This window comes from Tenrec ecaudatus, chromosome 10 (genome assembly GCF_050624435.1).
Source record: "Tenrec ecaudatus isolate mTenEca1 chromosome 10, mTenEca1.hap1, whole genome shotgun sequence".
NCBI lineage: Eukaryota > Metazoa > Chordata > Mammalia > Afrosoricida > Tenrecidae > Tenrec > Tenrec ecaudatus.
Window position 1 is genome coordinate 62939322 of NC_134539.1, and position 19560 is coordinate 62958881.

Consider the following 19560-nt stretch of genomic DNA (forward strand, 5'->3'; position numbering starts at 1 on the left):
TTGGTGGGGCCCAGTAGTCCTCTAAGCTAATTATTTCCATTGATCTTCAATTTTCTTCACTTTTCTTTCCTCTCAATGAGGAAGGGCCAGTAATTGCATGTTAGATGGCTGGCAGGAGCTCGTGAAGAGTCCTGAAGCTACTTACCCCTGTAGGACATGGAACATTGTCTCTGAGGACTGCTATGCCAATTCACCACGGCATCCCTTGAGACTGAGATGCGTCCCTTGAGACCGAGATACGCAGCCCTTAGGTCCAGCAATTCATTCCCTCAAGGTATCTGGTTAGACCCTAGAAGGTTTTATAAGTTGGCCCCTTGTATGCTACAACACAGAGATAAATTTGCAGCAATGTACAAACATCATCCGTCAAATTTCTATATATTTGTGGTTATAGTTCCATTTTCCCTCTCCCACACCTGTTTAGCATGCTTCCACTCATGGATGTTTGTCGTGCATCTATTCATTGATCACTGCGATTGCATTATTGTGTAGATAGCACATTAAACTCCGGTGCCTTTAATTCTTGTACTCCTCCTCCCAGTGTCTTCTCCTAACTCCATAATTACGTGGGAATCCACGTCTCACTGCATACTGCCTTCCCTTTTGTCCAAGTTAACGTCTACTCTCTGGCCAGTACCTCAACCTACTTCCCCCTCTTGCCCCTAGTAACCATCAAAGAATGTGCCTGTTAGGGCAAAAATAGTTTCTTCACTTTTTGCAGTACTTAGTGCCATACAGTTGATTCCAATTCAAAGCAACCCTAGACTGCAGGGCAGAACTAACCGTGTTTCTGAACTTACAGAGCTTTACAAGCACACACAGCCTCGTCTTTCTCCGTGAGAGTGGCTGGCGGGATCAAAGAGCTGACCTTGTGGTTAGCAGTCCAACATTAACCCATGCCACCAGAGCTCCTGACTTCTTACAATGGTAGTCAATACAATTATTTATCCTTTTGTGATGAACTTATTTCATTCAGCAGAATGTCCTCCCGATTCATTCGTGTTTTTGAGTTCTTTGCTACAGATTCATCATTATTCTGTAATCCATTATGTGGATGTACCAAAGTATTTATCTATTCATCCACTATGGATTTTAGTTTGTCCTCTTTCTGCTCTTATCAACAGTGCTGCAAAGAATACAGGGGTGTGCATATCTATATGTGCTGCGGCTCTTATTTCACTAGGACAGATGCCAAGTAGGAGTGCTGGGCTATAGGGTATTTTAGCTTTTCAAGCAAGGGTCACACCGTTTTTCACAGTAGTTGCGCCATTCTACAGTACCACCAGCAGAATATGACAGCTCCAGTCTCTCCACACTCTCGCCACCATTTGTTGTTTTCTGGTTGTTTTTAAAACACTGTCTTTCAATGCTGGGGGAAGGTGACATTTCATTGTTTTAACTGACAGCCAATCGCCAGCCTTTCTTATATTGTTGGACATCTGAAAAATTATCTTTGGTATGGTGTCTTTAGATGTTCTCTGCCCAATTCTAAATTAGAGTATTTGTCTTTTTCTTGCTAAGGTACTGAAGGGTTCTTTTAAATCATTTTATTGGGGGCTCCTACAACTTATCACAATCCATGTATACGACCATTGTGTCAAGCACATTTGTACATTTGTTGCCATCATCATTCTCAAAACATTTTCTTTCTACTTGAGTCCTTGGTATCAGCTCCTTATTCCCCCGTCCCTCACTAACACTTGATAAGTTATCAATTATTCTTATTTTGTCATCTTACACCGTCTAATGTCTCCCTTCACCCACTTTTCTGTTGTCCATCCCTCAGGGAGGGGGTTATATATAAATCATTGCGATCAGTTCCCCCTTTCTACCCCCACCTTCCCCTTACCCTCCTGGTATTACTACTCTCATTAGTGGTCCTAAGGGGTTTATCTGTCTTGGATTCCCAGTGTTTCCAGGTCTTATCTCATAGTGAAGTTTTTTAAAAATAAATTTTAGAGATTAGTTTGTTTTTTTTAAAGATAAGTTCTATTAAGTCATTGTAAAAAAAAAATTTCCCTGGTCTGAAGTTTATTTTTACTCTTTTGTGGAAATTCTTCATGTGCGTAAGTGTCTATAATTTTTATGAGGTCCCAAACCTCTAATTTATTTTTGATGTTTGCATATTTTCAGTTATGTCTTATAATGTATTTATGTCACATATTGTGTTCCTTGGGAGACGATGAGGCTTTCTACTCCTATAAAGATTTACAGACTCAGAAAACCACAGGAACAACTCTGTTCAGTCCTAGAGGGTGACTATGTGTCGGAATCAAATGGATGGCAATGAGTTGTAGTTTTGGGGGCCACCTAAGTTGGACTCGATATCAGTTTGTCTTTGTTTATGGGTTAGATAAGGAGACTTTCATTTTTCTGCCATGGAATCACAAGTAAGCCAGTACCATTTATTAAAGAGACCATATTTGTGTACATGTTGGGCACATTTTCTCTTTCTTTAAAAAAATAATTTTATTAGGAGCTCATACAACTCTTATCACAATTCATACATCCATCCATTGTGTGAAGCACATTTGTACATTCATTGCCCTCAACCTTCTCAAAACATTTGCTCTCCACTTAAGCCCCTGGAATCAGCTCATTTTTCTACCTCCCTCCCCGCGCTCCCCTCCTTCATGGATCTTTTATAATTTATAAATTATTATTTTGTCATATCTTACAGTGTCTGACATCTCCCTTCACTCACTTTTCTGTTGTCCGTTCCCCAGGGAGGAGGTTATATGTAGATCCTTGTAATTGGTGCCCTCTTTCTACCCCACCTAACTTCCACCCTCTGGTATCGCCACTATAACTGCTGGTCCTGAAGGGATCACCCGTCCTGGATTCCCTGTGTTTCCAGTTCCTATCTGTACCAGTGTACATCCTCTGGTCTAGCTGGATGTGTAAGGTAGAATTGGGATGATAGTGGCGGAGAGGAAACATTTAGGAATGTATGTTTCATCGTTGCTACATCGCACCCTGACTGGCTTGTCTCCTCCCCGAGACCCTTCCGTAAACGATGTCTGATTGGTTAGGCATTTTCAAGTGTGTGCTTTCCTTCAGGGTCCTTTGAGTTTCTACACTGACCACTTTAATGAATCTCAAATCAGAGCTTGTTATAAGAGACAAATGAACTAAACCCATTGTTTGATTTCACGACCATAAGATTTCACTTCTTCAGTGGAATGGCTTTAGGAAAAGAGAATTTGGTGTGGGGGTTAAGAATCCATAAGAGGATACAAGTCTCTTGAGAGTAAAAAAAGCTAATACAAGTCTCTTGAGAGTAAAATGCAAGTATTTTCTGATGGATTGTTATGAACACTGTTGGCTAAATGCCTTAGATTCTCTTCAAAAGAATTCAGAACATGAACCAATACAGTCTGAAAGATCAGATATAAAAATAAGGTTCATTTTCTTTTTTTAATCATTTTATTGGGGCCTCATACAGCTCTTATCACAATCCATACATACATCAATTGTGTCAAGCACATTTGTACATTTGTTGCCCCCATCATTCTCAAAATCTTTGCTCTCCACTTAAGCCCCTGGCATCAGCTCATTTTCCCTCCTCCCTCTGTGCTCTCGCCTCCTTTATGAGCCCTTGATAATTTATAAATTCTTATTTAGTCCTACCTTACACTGTCCGATATCTCCCTTTACCCACTTTTCTGTTGCCCCTTCCCCAGAGGGGAGGTTATATGTAGATCCCTATAATCTGTTTCCCCTTTCAACCCCAGCCCCACTCCACCCTCCCTGTATCGCCACTCTCACCACTGGTCCTGAAGGGATCATCTGTTCTGGATTCCCTGTGTTTCCAGTTCCTATCTGTACCTGTGTACATCCTCTGCTCTAGCCAGATTTGTAAGGTAGAATTGGGATCATGATAGTGGGGATGGGGGGTGGGGAGAAGCATTTAGGAACTACAGGGAAGTTGTATATATCACTGTTGCTACACTGCACCCTGACTGGCTTGTCTCCTCTCCGAGATGCTTCTGTAAGGGGTGTCCAGTTGCCTACAGATGGACATCTGGGTCCCCACTCTGCACTCCCCCTCAATCACAATGATATATTTTGTTCTTTGCTTCCTGATACCTGATCCCTTTGGCATCTTGTGATCACACAGGCTGGTGTGCTTCTTTCATGTGGGCTTTGTTGCTTCTCAGCTCTTCTCAGCTAGATGGCCACTTGTTTACCTTCAAGCCTTTAAGACCGCAGATGCTGTATCTTTTAATAGCTGGGCTCCATCAGCTTTCTTCACATTTGCTAATGCATCTGCTTTGTCTTCAGTGATTGTGTCGGGGAGGTAAGCACACAATGATAGGATTTTTTTGTTCTTTTGATGCCTAATAACTGATCCCTTCAAAACCGCATGATCACACAGGCTGGTGTGCTTCTTCCATGTGGACTTTTTTTGCTTCTGGGTTGATGGCCGCTTGTTTACCTTCAAGCCTTTAAGACCCCAGACGCTGTATCTTTTGATAGCCGGGCAACATCAGCTTTCTTCACCACATTTGCTTATGCACCGCTTTGTCTTCAGCAATTGTGTTGGTAAGGTGAGCATCATGGAATGCCAATTTAATAGAACAAAGTATTCTTGCATTGAGGGAGTACTTGATAGGAGGCCCAATGTCCATCTGCTACCTTAATACTAAACCTATAAATATATGCACATAGAGCTATTTCTCTATCCTCATATAAATGTTTACATATGTACATGCCTTTATTTTGACCTCTATAAATGCCCTTTGCCTCCTAGCTCTTTCCTCTATTTCCTTTGACTTTCCTCTTGTCCCACTATCATGCTCAGCCTTCATTTGGGTTTCACTGATTCCTCTTGGTTACATTACCCTTGATTATGCCCTACTAGGCCTCCTACACCCTGCTCACCACTGATTTGGATCACTTGTTCCCTTTTCCTGGGTTTGTTAACACCACTTCTTTTCCCTCCACCTCCCCCTCTCCCATGTCTCCCCAGAACTGTCAGTCCGTTGTTTTCTCCTCCAGATTGTTCATCCAGCCTGTCTTATTTAGACAGACCTGCGGAGATAATAACATGCACAAAAACAAGAGAGCAAGCAGAGCAAAACCAAGCAACACAAGAAAAGAAAATAACAACAATAAAGAACCAATGATCAAAAAAACAATACAACAACAACAAAAAAGAAAAGCTTGTATTTAGGACTGTTTATTTGCCTTTAGGAGTGTGTTCCGGTCGAGTCTGATGGGGTGCCATGCCCTAGCTCTACAGTCTATTTTCTGTATCCCCCTTGCTGTTCTGTTGCACGCCCTTAGTGTTGTCCCCTGTAGGACTGTGGGTCAGTGAGGGATGTAGTGTTTCACAGTGGGGCCGGCCATATGGTCTTCTCTGTGGATTTGCTGCTCTGAGTAGGAATATTGGCCTCAAGGCTTGCTGAGCAAGTTTCTTTTACAAGATGGGAGTTAAAAACTTTTTTGTAATTTGCTAAAAGTTACGACCCATGTTTATTCTTTTTTTAATGAGACAAAATGAACTATGGTATTTTGTAAAGTGTATTCAACAAATTTCTCTACTATTCAGAATTTTGACAATGATTTTAAACTCTGAATATGTCATTTGGTCATTATTACTGTTAGTAGAGATAGGAAATTAATGGTCCCTAGCATCAAATTAAATGGGGCTCTGTGAAATACCCCTAAGTTAAGTGACTTATATTTCACACTTTGCCATGACATCTATGTTTTAAATTAGCTGTTTATAATGTTTCCAAGGCTTAAAAAAAGAAAAATACAATACTAATCCCTTTTTTGTATTAATGTTCAATTCTTACCAATTAAAGTCTGGAAGGCAAGGAAGAAATGCAGTACAAACAAGTAAACCAGATTCTCGGAGATGTTTCAAATATAATTTTGATGTGTCAAAACATAGGAAATGTCTTTCAAGTTTTTGTAAACTCACCATATTTCCTAAAATTTATTTAATGGAGATTGTTGGTGATTATCCACAGCTGAAATTCAAACTCATTCCTGCCTCCTCAGTCCTCACTGCGGCATGACACTGTCCATTACTCTTGGTTTTGTTCTTATGATCACATTCAAGGGCATCTCTTTCCTCAGTCTGGTCCTTAAATGCTTAACTTTACCAAAATATCTAGTTGCACATACATAGGTATGTACACACACACAACACCCACATTAAATGGTAGCTCAGAGAGCTTAAATGAGTCCTTGGGAATTTATGAGCAGTAGACTATAAGTCTCTGATCCAAATTCTAACTTTCTGAATTTAGGTCCAGTGGTCTTTCCTTTCTACTGCACTGAAAAACAACCGAGGTCTTGATTCTACATCAGTGTAGTTCTTTTCCAACAGTTCTGCTCCCCAGGTCTTGGGATGCTTGCTCTTCATGGCCAGCGAAGCTCCAATCCAAGGGATAACCCCATTTTTCTGAATAAGGTTTTTGGTCAAGGATCCATTGCTTTGTTTACACACTGTTTGCACAGAGGATTGTGTTTCAGGGCTATCTCTGTTCAAATTCATCAAAGGTATGTATACCCCAAAGTTTATTATACCACTAAAACAAGTTAATTGTTCATCTTTGGAGGCTGATAAAGAAAAAATTCAATATCCTGAAATATGAAATATATCTTGAATATAAAAGAAAATAATTAAGCATTCATGTTCTTTCCCAAACATTGCCGGTGATTAACCAAAGGGTAGATTGGGAGGGGAGTGGTTATGAGACAGGGCTCATGGAGAACATGTGGAAAGCTGGCAAAGTTTAATTGTTGGGTGGCATAGTGGTGATAAGGATATTGCTTTTAATAATTCATTAAGCTATACATTAGTTTGGATATATTTTCAGTATCTATGTTTCATTGTAAAATCAGTAGTTAGAAACTGATGTTATTGGAAAATAAGAAGAAAAGGGAAGAGTCAAAAGAACCAATTTTTCAGTAAACTCTAGACTTGTATGCTGTGCTTATCTAGCAGCCACCAGCTACATATGGCTCCCGATCTGAATCAACATGTTTATCAAGAATAAAGCAGTCACTCTATCTCCACACTGGGTGTAGAAAAAGAATGTGACCTATCTTAACAATAATTTTTCCATACTGAAAAATATTGAAATACAATTAATTAAAATAAATTGATATATTACTATTAAAAATTAAACTACATATATTTATGGCTCAAATCACATTTCTGTTGGACAACACTTCTCTAGCCTGTATGTTACGAATTCAGTTGTGTTTCCCAGAAATTTGTATTGAAGTCCGAATCTCTGGTACCTATAATAAAGTGACCCGGTTTGGAAAAAGGGTCTCTGGCGATATCATCAGTCAAATTAAACTGTGGCACACTGGAAGAGGGTGGATCCTCATCCAATCTGAGTGGTATCCTATAAAAGAGACAAATGAAAGAGAGAACATGCGCAGAGAGAGTTAGGATGTCCTGCTGTACGTCAAGGAATACCTGGAGCTTTCCAGACACTTGGAAAGGCAAGAAAGAAAGAACCTTCTTGAGAGCCTCCTGAAAGAACATGGCACTGCAGAAACTGTGAATTCAGACTAGCAGCTGTGAAAACGGAGACAATAGACTACTGTGACCACCATGCAACCAAGATACCTGCTGGGGTCTGGTGGCAGTCTGCCTCAAATGCAAATTCCATTCCTCTGAGCGGTAAGCCCTATGAAAAGCAGCTATCATAAGGCTGCACAAACTGTTTAGTGTATAATCTCTGAAACAGTATGTGCCTTACTGCTAACAGTGTGCAGAAGTTGCCTCTAGGAGAATGCTGATTTTCTGAATAAGGAGGAGGGAAGAGGGGACGGGCAGGGACGGCTGGGAAGGAAGGAGACAATGGAAAAAACTGTTCATATCTGTTGTCCAAGCCTAAATTAGGAACAAGGGCTTCCCAAAAATAGGTTTTTAAAGGAAGGATTATAAATGCATTCATTCTTCATTTACATATTGGAAGAATATTAAATGAAAAGTAATCTGTGTTTACTTTTATTTAAGGCCATTACATTTCACTTTGGGGTATTACTCAGGAAAATATCTATTTTTATGATCTCCAAAGCTTGGCTTCTCTTTGTGTATTTGTCCATCTGATGCTCAAATAATTAGTGACAGACGTAGAGGCTCTTCTTTTACACAGCACCACAATTAAGGATATCACTGATAGACACAGCTGTGTCTCTAATACACGCCTCAAGATGGTGCCTTACATAATCCCTCCAAGTAGTCCAGCCTGCGTCACCATGGCAACTAGAACCTGCAAGCACGAAGACTTCTGATCATTTCCTGCTGTATGCAAAGCTATTTCTAACCTTATTTTGATTTCATTACTACAATAACTATATGAAAGAATTATTCTGGGCAAAAGACCATTCATTTTATCCATTTCATATTCTTTGAGCTATGTTTTCTTATCCAATGAATGGGGATTATTATTATGAAAAGGCTTTCTCAGATAAGAAAAATACTCAATTAAGATATTCATGGCTTTGACAATTCTATTCATGGAAAGACACACACTTCCATGAATAGAAAGGAATTTAGTATATGCCAACTGGGCATTATAAAGGAAAAATCTACAGCCTTTAATGCACTTTTTACTCTGTTCATAAAGAGTTAAAAAGTCCACATGATGGAGTATTCAAGGGGTTTCTAAGGTGCTGTTTGGTCTCTTTCTTGCGCTGAATACAAGTCATGGATGTCAGTCTGTAAAGCACCACCAAGCTGTACACTTACAGCATGTGTGCTTCTTTGCAAGTACTGTATACCTCAGTAAGTTTAATAACTAGTTGATGAACTGAAGAAAGAAAAAAGCACAAAAGAAAGCTCCCAAAAATACAAGCACTAAGAATGAAATGAATGCTCGAGGGACTGACTGAATAGTTTGACTCAATGCTGAAAGCTGAGCGATGCTATGCCAGCTAGATTGCCTCTTCCTCCGACTTCCCAAGTCCTGACGCCGGTCCAAGACCACCACTATTGACCCTGTACTAGTAAGTACTATGATCCTCTTTTCTATTCAGACAAACACAAATACAAGAAGGGAAAAACAAAACAGAAAGCCTTCTCTTAGTTATTCCAAAAGAAATCTTGTCTCTTTCAAAATAAATGCTTAAAAACTAAATCAACACCTGAAAGTTGAGAGATGGTGCATTCATATATCTGAAGTTTCAAAGAACTTCTCTGGATAAAGATTGGGGAGAGTAGTACGGAGAACAATGCTACTCTCCCCCCTTCCAACATGCCAACACACTGTAAGTTCTGTCCACCAGAGAAACTAAGGTGTCATACCTAAGCAAATAACAGGTAGCTTTCTAGTCACTAATATTCAACAAGTAAATCCATTTATAAGACAATAAGAGAAAATAAACAGACACACCACATGTTAAGAGAAAAATCAGTTCCTTGGAAGAAAGAGACCAAGCTTAGCACTACAGCAAACAGCTCCCACTAAGACAAAGTTACTATGGAATAAAAATAATCAACATAACGTAAAAATTTTTATAAGCCCCAACTAATTATATAATACATACTAATTTAAAATTTTGGTTAAATTTTCATATATATATGTATATATATACATATATATCCATCAAAATCCTTTTTAAAAGTTCTATATCATCCCGTGTACACAGATCAGTTACTGTGAAGTTACTGTCATTCTAACTCAAAGCAACCCTATGGACAGGGCAGAACTGCCCTATAGGGTTCCAAGGCTGATATATCAAAAATTATATCAAGATATCCTGTTGAATGAAACAATACAAATTATGTTCCTTTTCTACTGCATTTTCATGTAAGAAAAAAGAATGTTAAAGAAAAAGATCACGATCCTTCCCTAGCTTAAACATTTCTACAGAATTCTATGCATAACTTGTAGTAACTTATCTGCTATCAGCCAGTAATCCAACAACAAAACTAGAGAAATGTTTAAAACATTGAAGAGTACACTAACCTTAGCCCATTGAAGAGTTGCTTAGATTTATCCAGGAGGTAACAAAAATCAGTCACGGTTTTCCTCTCTCCCTGCGGGATGTCATCTTCAACACCTCCAGAGGACATGGTTTCTTTAAGAGCAAACTCAGTCCTGAAAGAAAATATATGTTCCCTTACCCATTAGGTGAAAATTAAAAGAGACACAGATCGTAGTCATACCCTTTGAGAGCATTCTTTTCCAGAATATAAAAATTATTTTGATTATAATAAAATCCATAAATTAATGTTTGTGTATGGTTATGAAAAAAGACAATCTCATACGTTAGTGGGAAGAAAACATGGTACAACAATATCGGAGGGCAATTTTTATAATATGCTTTCATCCCAGAAATTCTTTTTGACTATAGATTATGTTTCAAGCATCCTTGTGTGGTTAATTTTAAAATGTTGATCTCTTTGACCTATTTGTATATTTGATGCGTTCTGGAAGGCCATCTGGAAAAATGATTATTTAAATAGAAAACTTCTATCCATAAAGATAGTTATTTCATTATTGTATTTAAAAACAGAAATGGGAGAGGGACATAATTAAGAATTTCACAGAACATCAACCACTGCACTGCATTCTACCTTATCACCAACTTTCAGATTTATCTAAGATTATAAAGCAATTACATGGAGCCCTTAAAGGGATATAAAAATCACACATACACCAAGAATGGTATATGTTAAAAGTAAAATTCCAAAAAAGGACACCTCAATAAGTCCAAGCCATTTCCGTAGGTAATTGAATATACCTGTGGTAGTTACATAATCTGGTGTCAATTTGAGAGGATTACTAGTGAAGGGTTGGGAGTCTGACCTGTCAATCAATATATATAACCAATGAGGTCTCGGTGGGGGCATGGCCTTCTCCTGAGAATTCCAGGAACTCTGTATTTACCTCCTTGGGGTCGGGAGACACATTCTCTCTCTCTGCTCACTCCTGGGAGACACTGCAGCTGACAAGACACATGGAACTACACTGATTCCCTGAGATGGAGAAGCCACATGGACCTACCCTGATGCAACCAGACTTCTGAAGCCAGAGAAGCCATCTAGAGATCCTTCCCAGCACTGAGATGTTTATAATGCCACTGGATCCAAAAACTTTCTACCCACTGGCCTGTGATTGTCCTGCATTCAGCTTCACTGCATGTGTTTCTTGAGTCTGAAGAGGACTTTATAGATTGGTATCAGACATATGGGCTAATATCAGATTTATGGGTTTGGACTGGGCTGGGATGCTTTCTTAATGTACAGTTAACTTTTATCTGAAACTCTCTTTTATAAACATGAGTTTCTATGGATTTCTTTCCCTAGTCTACCAGGACTAGCACAGTATCAGTCATTTTTACAAAAAGCAGTATGTATGAAAAGAACACTATGTATAATATGAACCTACACTAAACAAAAAATTAATTTGGATTTACACATAGACATAAGTCCCTGGGACAACACAAGGAAATTGAGGTGAAAAACTCAGCAGAGTAAAAAGGGCCAGACACATGGCATACGAGTTGGGATGTGGTGCAGTCATTTTGGTGAATATTTTTCTCTCCAACACGGACATAAGCAGGTGATTGTTGTTGCAGTCATGGGCTGCAGGCGAATATGAGGGTAGTAGTGGGGAGAGCTGTTGGAAGAGCAGGTTACAGCATGCATAGAAGACACTAGTGGCCCTGGAATGGTCACATCTGATGGACTAGGTGACTTTAATGGTGGGAAACAGAGTTTGAAAATATTATGCCCAAGAAGGCATTTTATAATATAAAATATAATCTTGGCCTTATGTCTCTTCCCCTCCTCCTCAAATTCTCAGCCTCCTTCTCTCAACTCAGGAGAATGCTCATCAAAGAAAACTGCACAACCAAAAGATTTATTTTCACAGCTGTCAAAGATGTACAAACTATAAGTAAACAAATACACGGCTGTCAAACCAATTCCAACTCATAGCAACCCTATACAGAGTTTCCAAGATTTTGTAAATCTATGGGAGCAAACAGCCTCATCTTTCTTCCATGGAGAGGTTAGTGGTTTTGAACTGCTGGCTTTGTGGTTAGCAATTTTACCTGTAAATGCCACCAAAGCTCCTTAAACGTAAATTAAAGAACACTTAAAGTAAAATTAAGACTATGCCATGTAAGAGCGAGTCTTTTAAAAAATTGTGGAAAAAAAGAATGGAAAGAGAATGGAATTTTTCCAGGAACTTTTTGCAACTCTCTCATATATTGAATGTAAGCCTCAAAAATTTAAAAGGTACCAATTCTTCATAAATCGATCTATAGAGTCAACATAATGTCAATCAACTCCCCAACAGATTTGTTTGTGAACTGGGCAAGTTAATTCTACACTATATGTGTAATATATAAGTGTCGTGTTAATGTGGCTGGGCCAGGATTCTCTGTACCACAAAGTGAAGAAAGACATTAGTAATATATATCAAACAAGGATTTGTTGCCAAAATGAGTGATGAATATCCAATTTCTAAATTGGCAAAAGGCACCTCACAGGGGAATAGCCAAATGCCCTTAAGTACAAGAAAAGGCATAGAATGTCATTAGTCACCAGAGAAAAGCTCATTAAAACTAAAATGATACCACTACACATATAGCAGAGTGATTCAGACACAAGGGCAATTTGACAGATGTCTGTGGAAAGTTCATGAATAAAACCACATAAAAAAAAACAAGAGACAAAAAGGGACACACACGAGCACTTACAATAAGTTCATGGAAAAATGCCATTCACCTTAATTCCATCTTCCTGCAAACATTTTGAAATGTCCTCACATGCGATAACATCTTAGCACAGATTATAAAATGAGCAAGCAAGAAAACATAACAATGGAGACCACGGATCAAAGAATTTTTACGCTAACTACAGAAAATTGTAGTACAAATTATTGATCCACCTTAGAGTTCATTTCTTTATATAGGAAGTCTTTTGAGAAAGCAACAAGAGAAGATGCCACTCTGTATAATGCTGAGTAAGTGAAGAACAGCGTAGAGGTCTGAGAGAAACTCAGGTAAGTGTGTTCCTTTAAACGTGAGCGCAGGAAGCACAGTGTAATTAATGGCCGTGGAAAGCATGCCGAGCCAGGCAGCAGTCCAAGTATTCCTGTTCCTAACACTGATTTAGTTACACGATCTACACACGGAAACCAAGGCTAACCCTCTGTGTCCATGGTTTATAATACACACACAGGCAATATACACACGTGCTGCTTCCCTCAGATGACTGCTGTGAAGATAAAATGAGAATATTCCATGAGAAAGACTGAAAACACTGCATAACACAAATACCATCCTCCTCATTACTCTGCAATGTGGTGAAGTTGCAAAAAGAAAGAGCACAATCCTGTGATTGGACTCAGAAGGAAAAGCACAAACCACAATGCCATTGAGTCAATTCTGACTCCGAGCGACCCTACGAGACAAGGCAGACTGCCCAGCAGGTTTCCAGGGCAGTCAGGGAAGCCAACTGGCACTGCTTCCTCTGAAACCGTGTCTAGGACTCTTACTTCAGACCTCTCTTTTAGCAGCAAGGCACCGCCGTGCTCTTTTCAAGAACACAAGCTGAGTAAAGAATAGAAGCACATAGAAAACGAAATCAAAATCTAATACAAATGTACTCTGATACAGAAAAGGAAGTATTTATTTTTTTTAAAACATTTTATTAGGGGCCCATACAACTCATCACAATCCATACATATACATACATCAATTGTTTAAAGCACATCAGTACATTCTTTGCCCTAATCATTTTTAAAGCATTTGCTCTCCACTTAAGCCCTTTGCATCTGGTCCTCTTTAATTTTCCCCTTCCCTCCCTGCTCCCCCCTCCCTCATGAGCCCTTGATAATTTTTAGATTATTATTTTGTCATATCTTGCCCTATACGGCGTCTCCCTTCACCCCCTTCTCTCTTGTCCGTCCCCCAGGGAGGAAGTCACATGTAGATCCTTGTAATCGGTTCCCCCTTTCCAAACTACTCACCCTCTACTCTCCCAGTATCGTCCCTCACTCCCTGGTTCTGAAGGTATCATCCACCCTGAATTCCCTGTGCCTCCAGCTCCTATATGCACCAGTGTACAACCTCTGCTCTATCCAGACTTGCAAGGTAGAATTCAGATCATGGTGGTTGGGGGGGAGGAAGCATCCAGGATCTGGGGGAAACCTGTATTCTTCATTGGTGCTACATCGCACCCTGACTGACTCTTCTCCTCCCCTAGACCCCTCTGTGAGGGGATCTCCAGTGGCCGACAAATAGGCTTTGGGTCTCCACTCTGCACTGCCCCCTTCATTCACTATGGTAAATTTTTATTTTTTAAGATGATGCCTTATCCCTGGTCCCTTCGGCACCTCGTGATCGCACAGGCTGGTGTGCTTCTTCCATGTGGGCTTTGTTGCTTCTGAGCAAGATGGCTCACCTTCAAGCCTTTAAGATCCAAGACACTATCCCTTTTGATAGCCGGGCACCATCAGCTTTCTTCACCACATTTACTTGTTCACCTGTTTTGGCTTCAGCAGTTGTGTCAGGAGGGTGAGCATCATAGAATGCCAATTTAATAGCAGAAAGTAGTCATGCGTTGAGGGAGTGCTTGAGTAGAGGCCCAAAATGAAAAGGAAGCATTTATAGAAATCACATACTAGTAAAGAGATTATTACTTATGAATCCAGATCTTTTTAAGGGCATGTAAAGAGATGAAATAGTCACATAACGAAGAATGACCAAAAATAGTGCCAAAATGTATGTTTTCTCAGATGTAAAAAATGGAGAATTAATAAACGCTACCTCAAGGGTCATTGGGCAATAAAATTAACCAAACTCACGGTCATTGGGTCAATTCTGGCTCACAATGGCCCCATAGGATAGAGTCAAGCTTCCCTGTGGATTTCTTAGGCTCTAGGTCTTTACAGGAGTTGACAGCTTCACTCTCTCCCACACGAGGGGAGTGGCCTATGGGTTTGAACTGCCGACCTCGTTAGCAGCCCAGTGATACTTACTATGTTGATGGCTCTTTTAAATTAACTAATGGATATGAAATGTATAATACACTCTAAAGTTGTTAGTAATGAAATTGTTATAAATGTACTAAAAACTAGCACACATTTTAAAATGCCAAGTATTAAAAAATGTCAAACGTGTACATGGGAAGTGATGATGATGATTCTGCCACATTCAGTACAAAAGGGACAAGGAAGCAACTGCCTGATGCAGATGGTATTCCTAAGACATGAATAAATGTCAGCGCGCAGAAAGCTGGTCCCTCCCAGAGTGCAAAGCAGCTTCCTGTATCAAAAATAGCATAAAATCATCATGAAATATATGCAAATTAGTTTCTGGGAACATTTTGGTGGCTTACTTGAATACATTCTTGATGCCAAATTGCATGCTAAAATAATAATCTTGCACCGATTAAGCATACTGCATTCCTCTAGTCCTCCCCCCACTATCATGACCCCAGTTCTACCTTACAAATCCGGCTAGACCAGAGCATGTACACTGGGTCCAGATACGAGCTGGAATCACAGGGAATCCAGGACAGATAAGCCCCTCAGGAACAATAATGAGAGTAGCCATACCATGAGGGTGGGGGGAAAGTGGGGAGAGGAAGAGGGAAATGATCACAATGACACAACCCCCACCATCCAGGGTGGCGAACAACAGAAACATGGGTGAAGGCAGACAGCAGATGGTGTAAGACATAAAAATAATAATAATTTATAATTTATCAATGGTTCATGAGGCGGAGGTGAAGGGAGGGAAGGAAAACAATGAGGAGCTGATAGCAAGGGCTCAAAAAGAAAGAAAATGATTTGAAAAGGATAATGGCAACATACGTACAAATGTGCTCGACAGATGGATGTTTGGATTGTTGTAAGAGCTGGAAGAGCCCCCAATATAATGATTTAAAAAAACCAACACGATAATCTTTTGAAAATGCATAGGTACTAAAGGTCTCAGTGGTCAATGCATAAGGAAACTGCACAATATCATGCAGGCAGTATGGAAGCAAAGGAAGCCAAAGCAAGAAGGGCACGGAACAGCTAGAAGGCCATTTGTAAAATACCGACCAGGGACTAGAAAGAATTGCTTTTACTGTTGCTGTTTTGTGTATTTAGTGTCGTCAAGTCAACTTCAGGCTCTTAACAATTTCAGATGACAGAGCAGAACTACCTCACAAGGTTTTCTTCGTTATAATCTTCCTGGGAGTAGATTGCCCGGCCTTTCTCCCGTGAAGTTTCTAGTTAGGTTAGAACCTTTTAGTGAGCAGCCTGGAATCACCATGACTTGTAATACATGTAAATATGCAAATCCCAGTACCAATTTAACTGAGGGATGGTCTGGTCTAAGTAGAAAGGATTGAGTTAAGGGCAGAGAAAGTAAACACCAAATACTAGTTCAGCAGATTAGGTGAGGATGCTGCTTATCACATTCTGTGCTTCCTCTAGCTCAACCAGGCAGAATGCATGAAAGCTGAGCTGGGGTCAGTGTGAGGTACTTGAGGGGAAGGAATAAATCCTCTTCCCTACTCAGAGAATACATGAGTATTTGTGTCTGTTTCAGTGCCAGCACCAGAAAGGACAATCCAAAGAGGAGATAGAGGCAAGAGTGGGCTTTTAAAAAAGGATATTCTTATCACTGAAGGAAGATATGATTAGGGCACAAGGTTTTTTTACTTCCTCAAGTAACTGTTGTAAGAATTTCTCCAAAAAAAAAAAAAAAGAATTTCTCATTTTGATCCATGATCAAGCAAGTAAAGGAAGAAAACAGTGTTTACTGCTTAATTGAGAGCAAGAAATGGTAGTATAATAGACAAGCAATGGAGACGATGCAGAAAACTGTTTTGAAAATATATTCTTCACTAATTTTATGTGCGACGATATGAATATATTAACATTTAAAAATAATTATTATATAAATCAAGTAAAGATGGTAAGATGTAATCACTTAGATTTTTTTTTAATCTATAGAGTACATCAAATGGGCTTATACTTCAGAGATCGCAAGTTTCAATACTTCCACATGCTCTCAATTTCCGTGAGTGCTGTAACATGCACTCTTACTCCCTCTTACTGTCAGGACAAATAGTTATTACATTTTTTTTCAGCAGCAAAGAGGAGAAGTACAGGAACAGGCTTGGAAGTTATGTTGCTCTCCTCATTCAAATCAAAGATATTCTACAACGCAGCCAACCACAATAGAATTTCAATATGATGCCAATACAATCTACAATCAAAAGGGGGATCTAAGCCTAGATAGTCAACTGAAAAGAATGAATATAAACAGATGCAAAACATGGCTGTTTCTGATGGTAGGGGGATGTGGAGAGGTAACCCAAAAGTACACAAAAATGAACCCGAGGGATTCTCTTTAGGATGTCTTTCTTCCTTTGTGCTGTTTGTGAACTGAGCCTATGTGTGACTTTGATGGTGCCAGTTGCCTCTGTTGGACTTCCTCTCACTAGTAGGGATGGTGGGCCACACCCACATGTGAGTGCTCAGTGGCTGGGCTTGTATGTCTTCCCTTTTCAGACGGAGTGGAGGTGGAAAAGTAGATTCTTTCTCTAACATTGGGCAACAAGTGTTGAGTGCTCATGATCCGTCCACAGTTCTGTGGGCCCATGGGGTCCTTCTGGATTGGTGTCAGCAGTTAAACTGCCCTCTGGAGGTGAGGCCTGGATGCCACCGTGAAGGAATGCAAGCCAAATGGACACTGACTGGTGTCTCAGTAAGAGGTGGGGGATGACGGAGCTCCGGTACATGTATACTCTCAACCTGCAGGAATTGTCGAAGCGTGGGATGGGTGATATTCGATGCGGGACCTCGGTTACCCTGCTCATTGTTTACAGAGGCGCAGATGGCACCTAACTGGTCACGGGGCATGGGTGCAGGCAGCATTCATTCCAGTCGCTGGGTTGCTAGCACTGTGGGTGCAAGCTGCCCATTGCCAGATGGGTTGAGCAGGGTGCAGAGAGCGTCACTGGCTTCTGGGCAGGCAGCGCTGGAGCTTGCATCTCTGGTTGACAAGCAAGGTGAGTTCACATTCTTAGTTGGGTGAGGGAGCTGAGGAGGCAGAGCAAGGGGGATTCTTGCCACTCACTGATGGCATGTGTGAGCATGTCACCGACAGCTAGGTGGATAGGAAGCTGTGGAGGCACTGGGCAAGTGCATGACTCTGGCTGTGAGTCCCCTAGTGCAGGTGTACACTGCATGGGTGGGGGGTTGGGGTGGGTGTCACTGATAACCAGGATGGGGAGTAGTGGGGGTGGTGCTACCAGTCATCACGTGGCAGAGCAGACACACACTGTCAGTCACAATTGGGAGAGAAAGGCAGGGCTTCAGCCACTGGTCACTGGACGGTAAACTACTTACTGGTCACCAGGAGGGTGGTGGGCAGTGGCAAGGCCCTCTAGTCACAAGAATAATAAAACAGATAAGGAAATTAGTTTGAAAATGAGTATATTGCAAAAGAGAAGCATGTTGTATTATTTTACCTAGCAGCCCTAGCAAGATTAAGTTATACTAGGAACAAAAAACAAAATGTATGTGTGGCAGAGAGCTTGGGGTTTTGTCTATGAAGCATATTATTTTCTTCTAGATTTGCTCCATTTTCATAATATGCAATCACATTTGAAACAAAAAAATTCACTTCTGAAAAAAACATAATCCAAAGAAAATAGAAAATAAATCGGGGAAATTACTGACTGCGTGTATGAAAATGGTTTTTAAAAATCTATCATATTTTGTTTGGAAATTGATGTGATTGAACTATGGGATGTTATATGTATTAACTCTAAATTAATAATAAACCAAAAAAAGAAGAAAAATCTTCCATAATTTATATGCAGATCTGACAGAAGGTAAATGTATCCATGAATGTGGTGAATTGTACAAGGGTAAAGTCACAAAACTCCCCTAGACACTACCAAGCACCTTGAGGGAATGAGTACTGGGCATGGGGGAGCAGTATCATAGTCTCAGGGGACACCACGGCTAACTGCATGACAGTTCACAAAGACAATTTATTTTGGTAAGGAATGGCATGGTTCTTTAAAGCTCCCAAGCAGTCATCTCAGATCCAACTACTGGCCTCCCCACATCCAGAAGAAAGAAGAATAAAGAAAATCTGAAGACATGGAAACAATTAGTCTAGTGGATTAATGGACCACAAACACAGGTGCCTTAATGACCCTAAAACCAGAAGAACTAGATGGTGCCCGGGTACCACTACCAGTTCTTTCTGAAAATGATCAAATAGGAAAGTCCTAAAAAGAGTGAGAGGAAAATGTGAAACAAAGCCCAAATTCATAAAAGAGACCAGTTGTACTGGTTTGACAAAGACTGGTGGAATCCCTCAAAGTATATGAAAAGATCAGCATTTACTCAAGGACAAAGTACAGAGGTTTAGAAAAAGAAAAGAAATGGAAACAGAAAACATAGGGAGGAAATGGCCTACCTTGGTACACTGATGAGATTACAATCAATGAGTTGAAACAAAATATGTATGAACTGTTGAATGTATAACTGATGAACCACTCTGTAAACCCCCATCTAACTGACAATGAAGAGTTTTTAAAAGCTTGAC

General features: G+C 40.1%; 1 protein-coding gene across 1 annotated transcript in view; it reads right to left on the reverse strand.

Moving 5' to 3' along the window:
* The window catches only part of SCAI (suppressor of cancer cell invasion), a 150817-nt gene that overhangs the window by 70083 nt on the left and 61174 nt on the right, over positions 1–19560 (reverse strand). The window contains exon 3 of the mRNA XM_075560497.1: positions 9948–10079. Coding sequence (XP_075416612.1) covers positions 9948–10079 — 132 coding nt within the window. The remainder of the gene's footprint in view (positions 1–9947; positions 10080–19560) is intronic.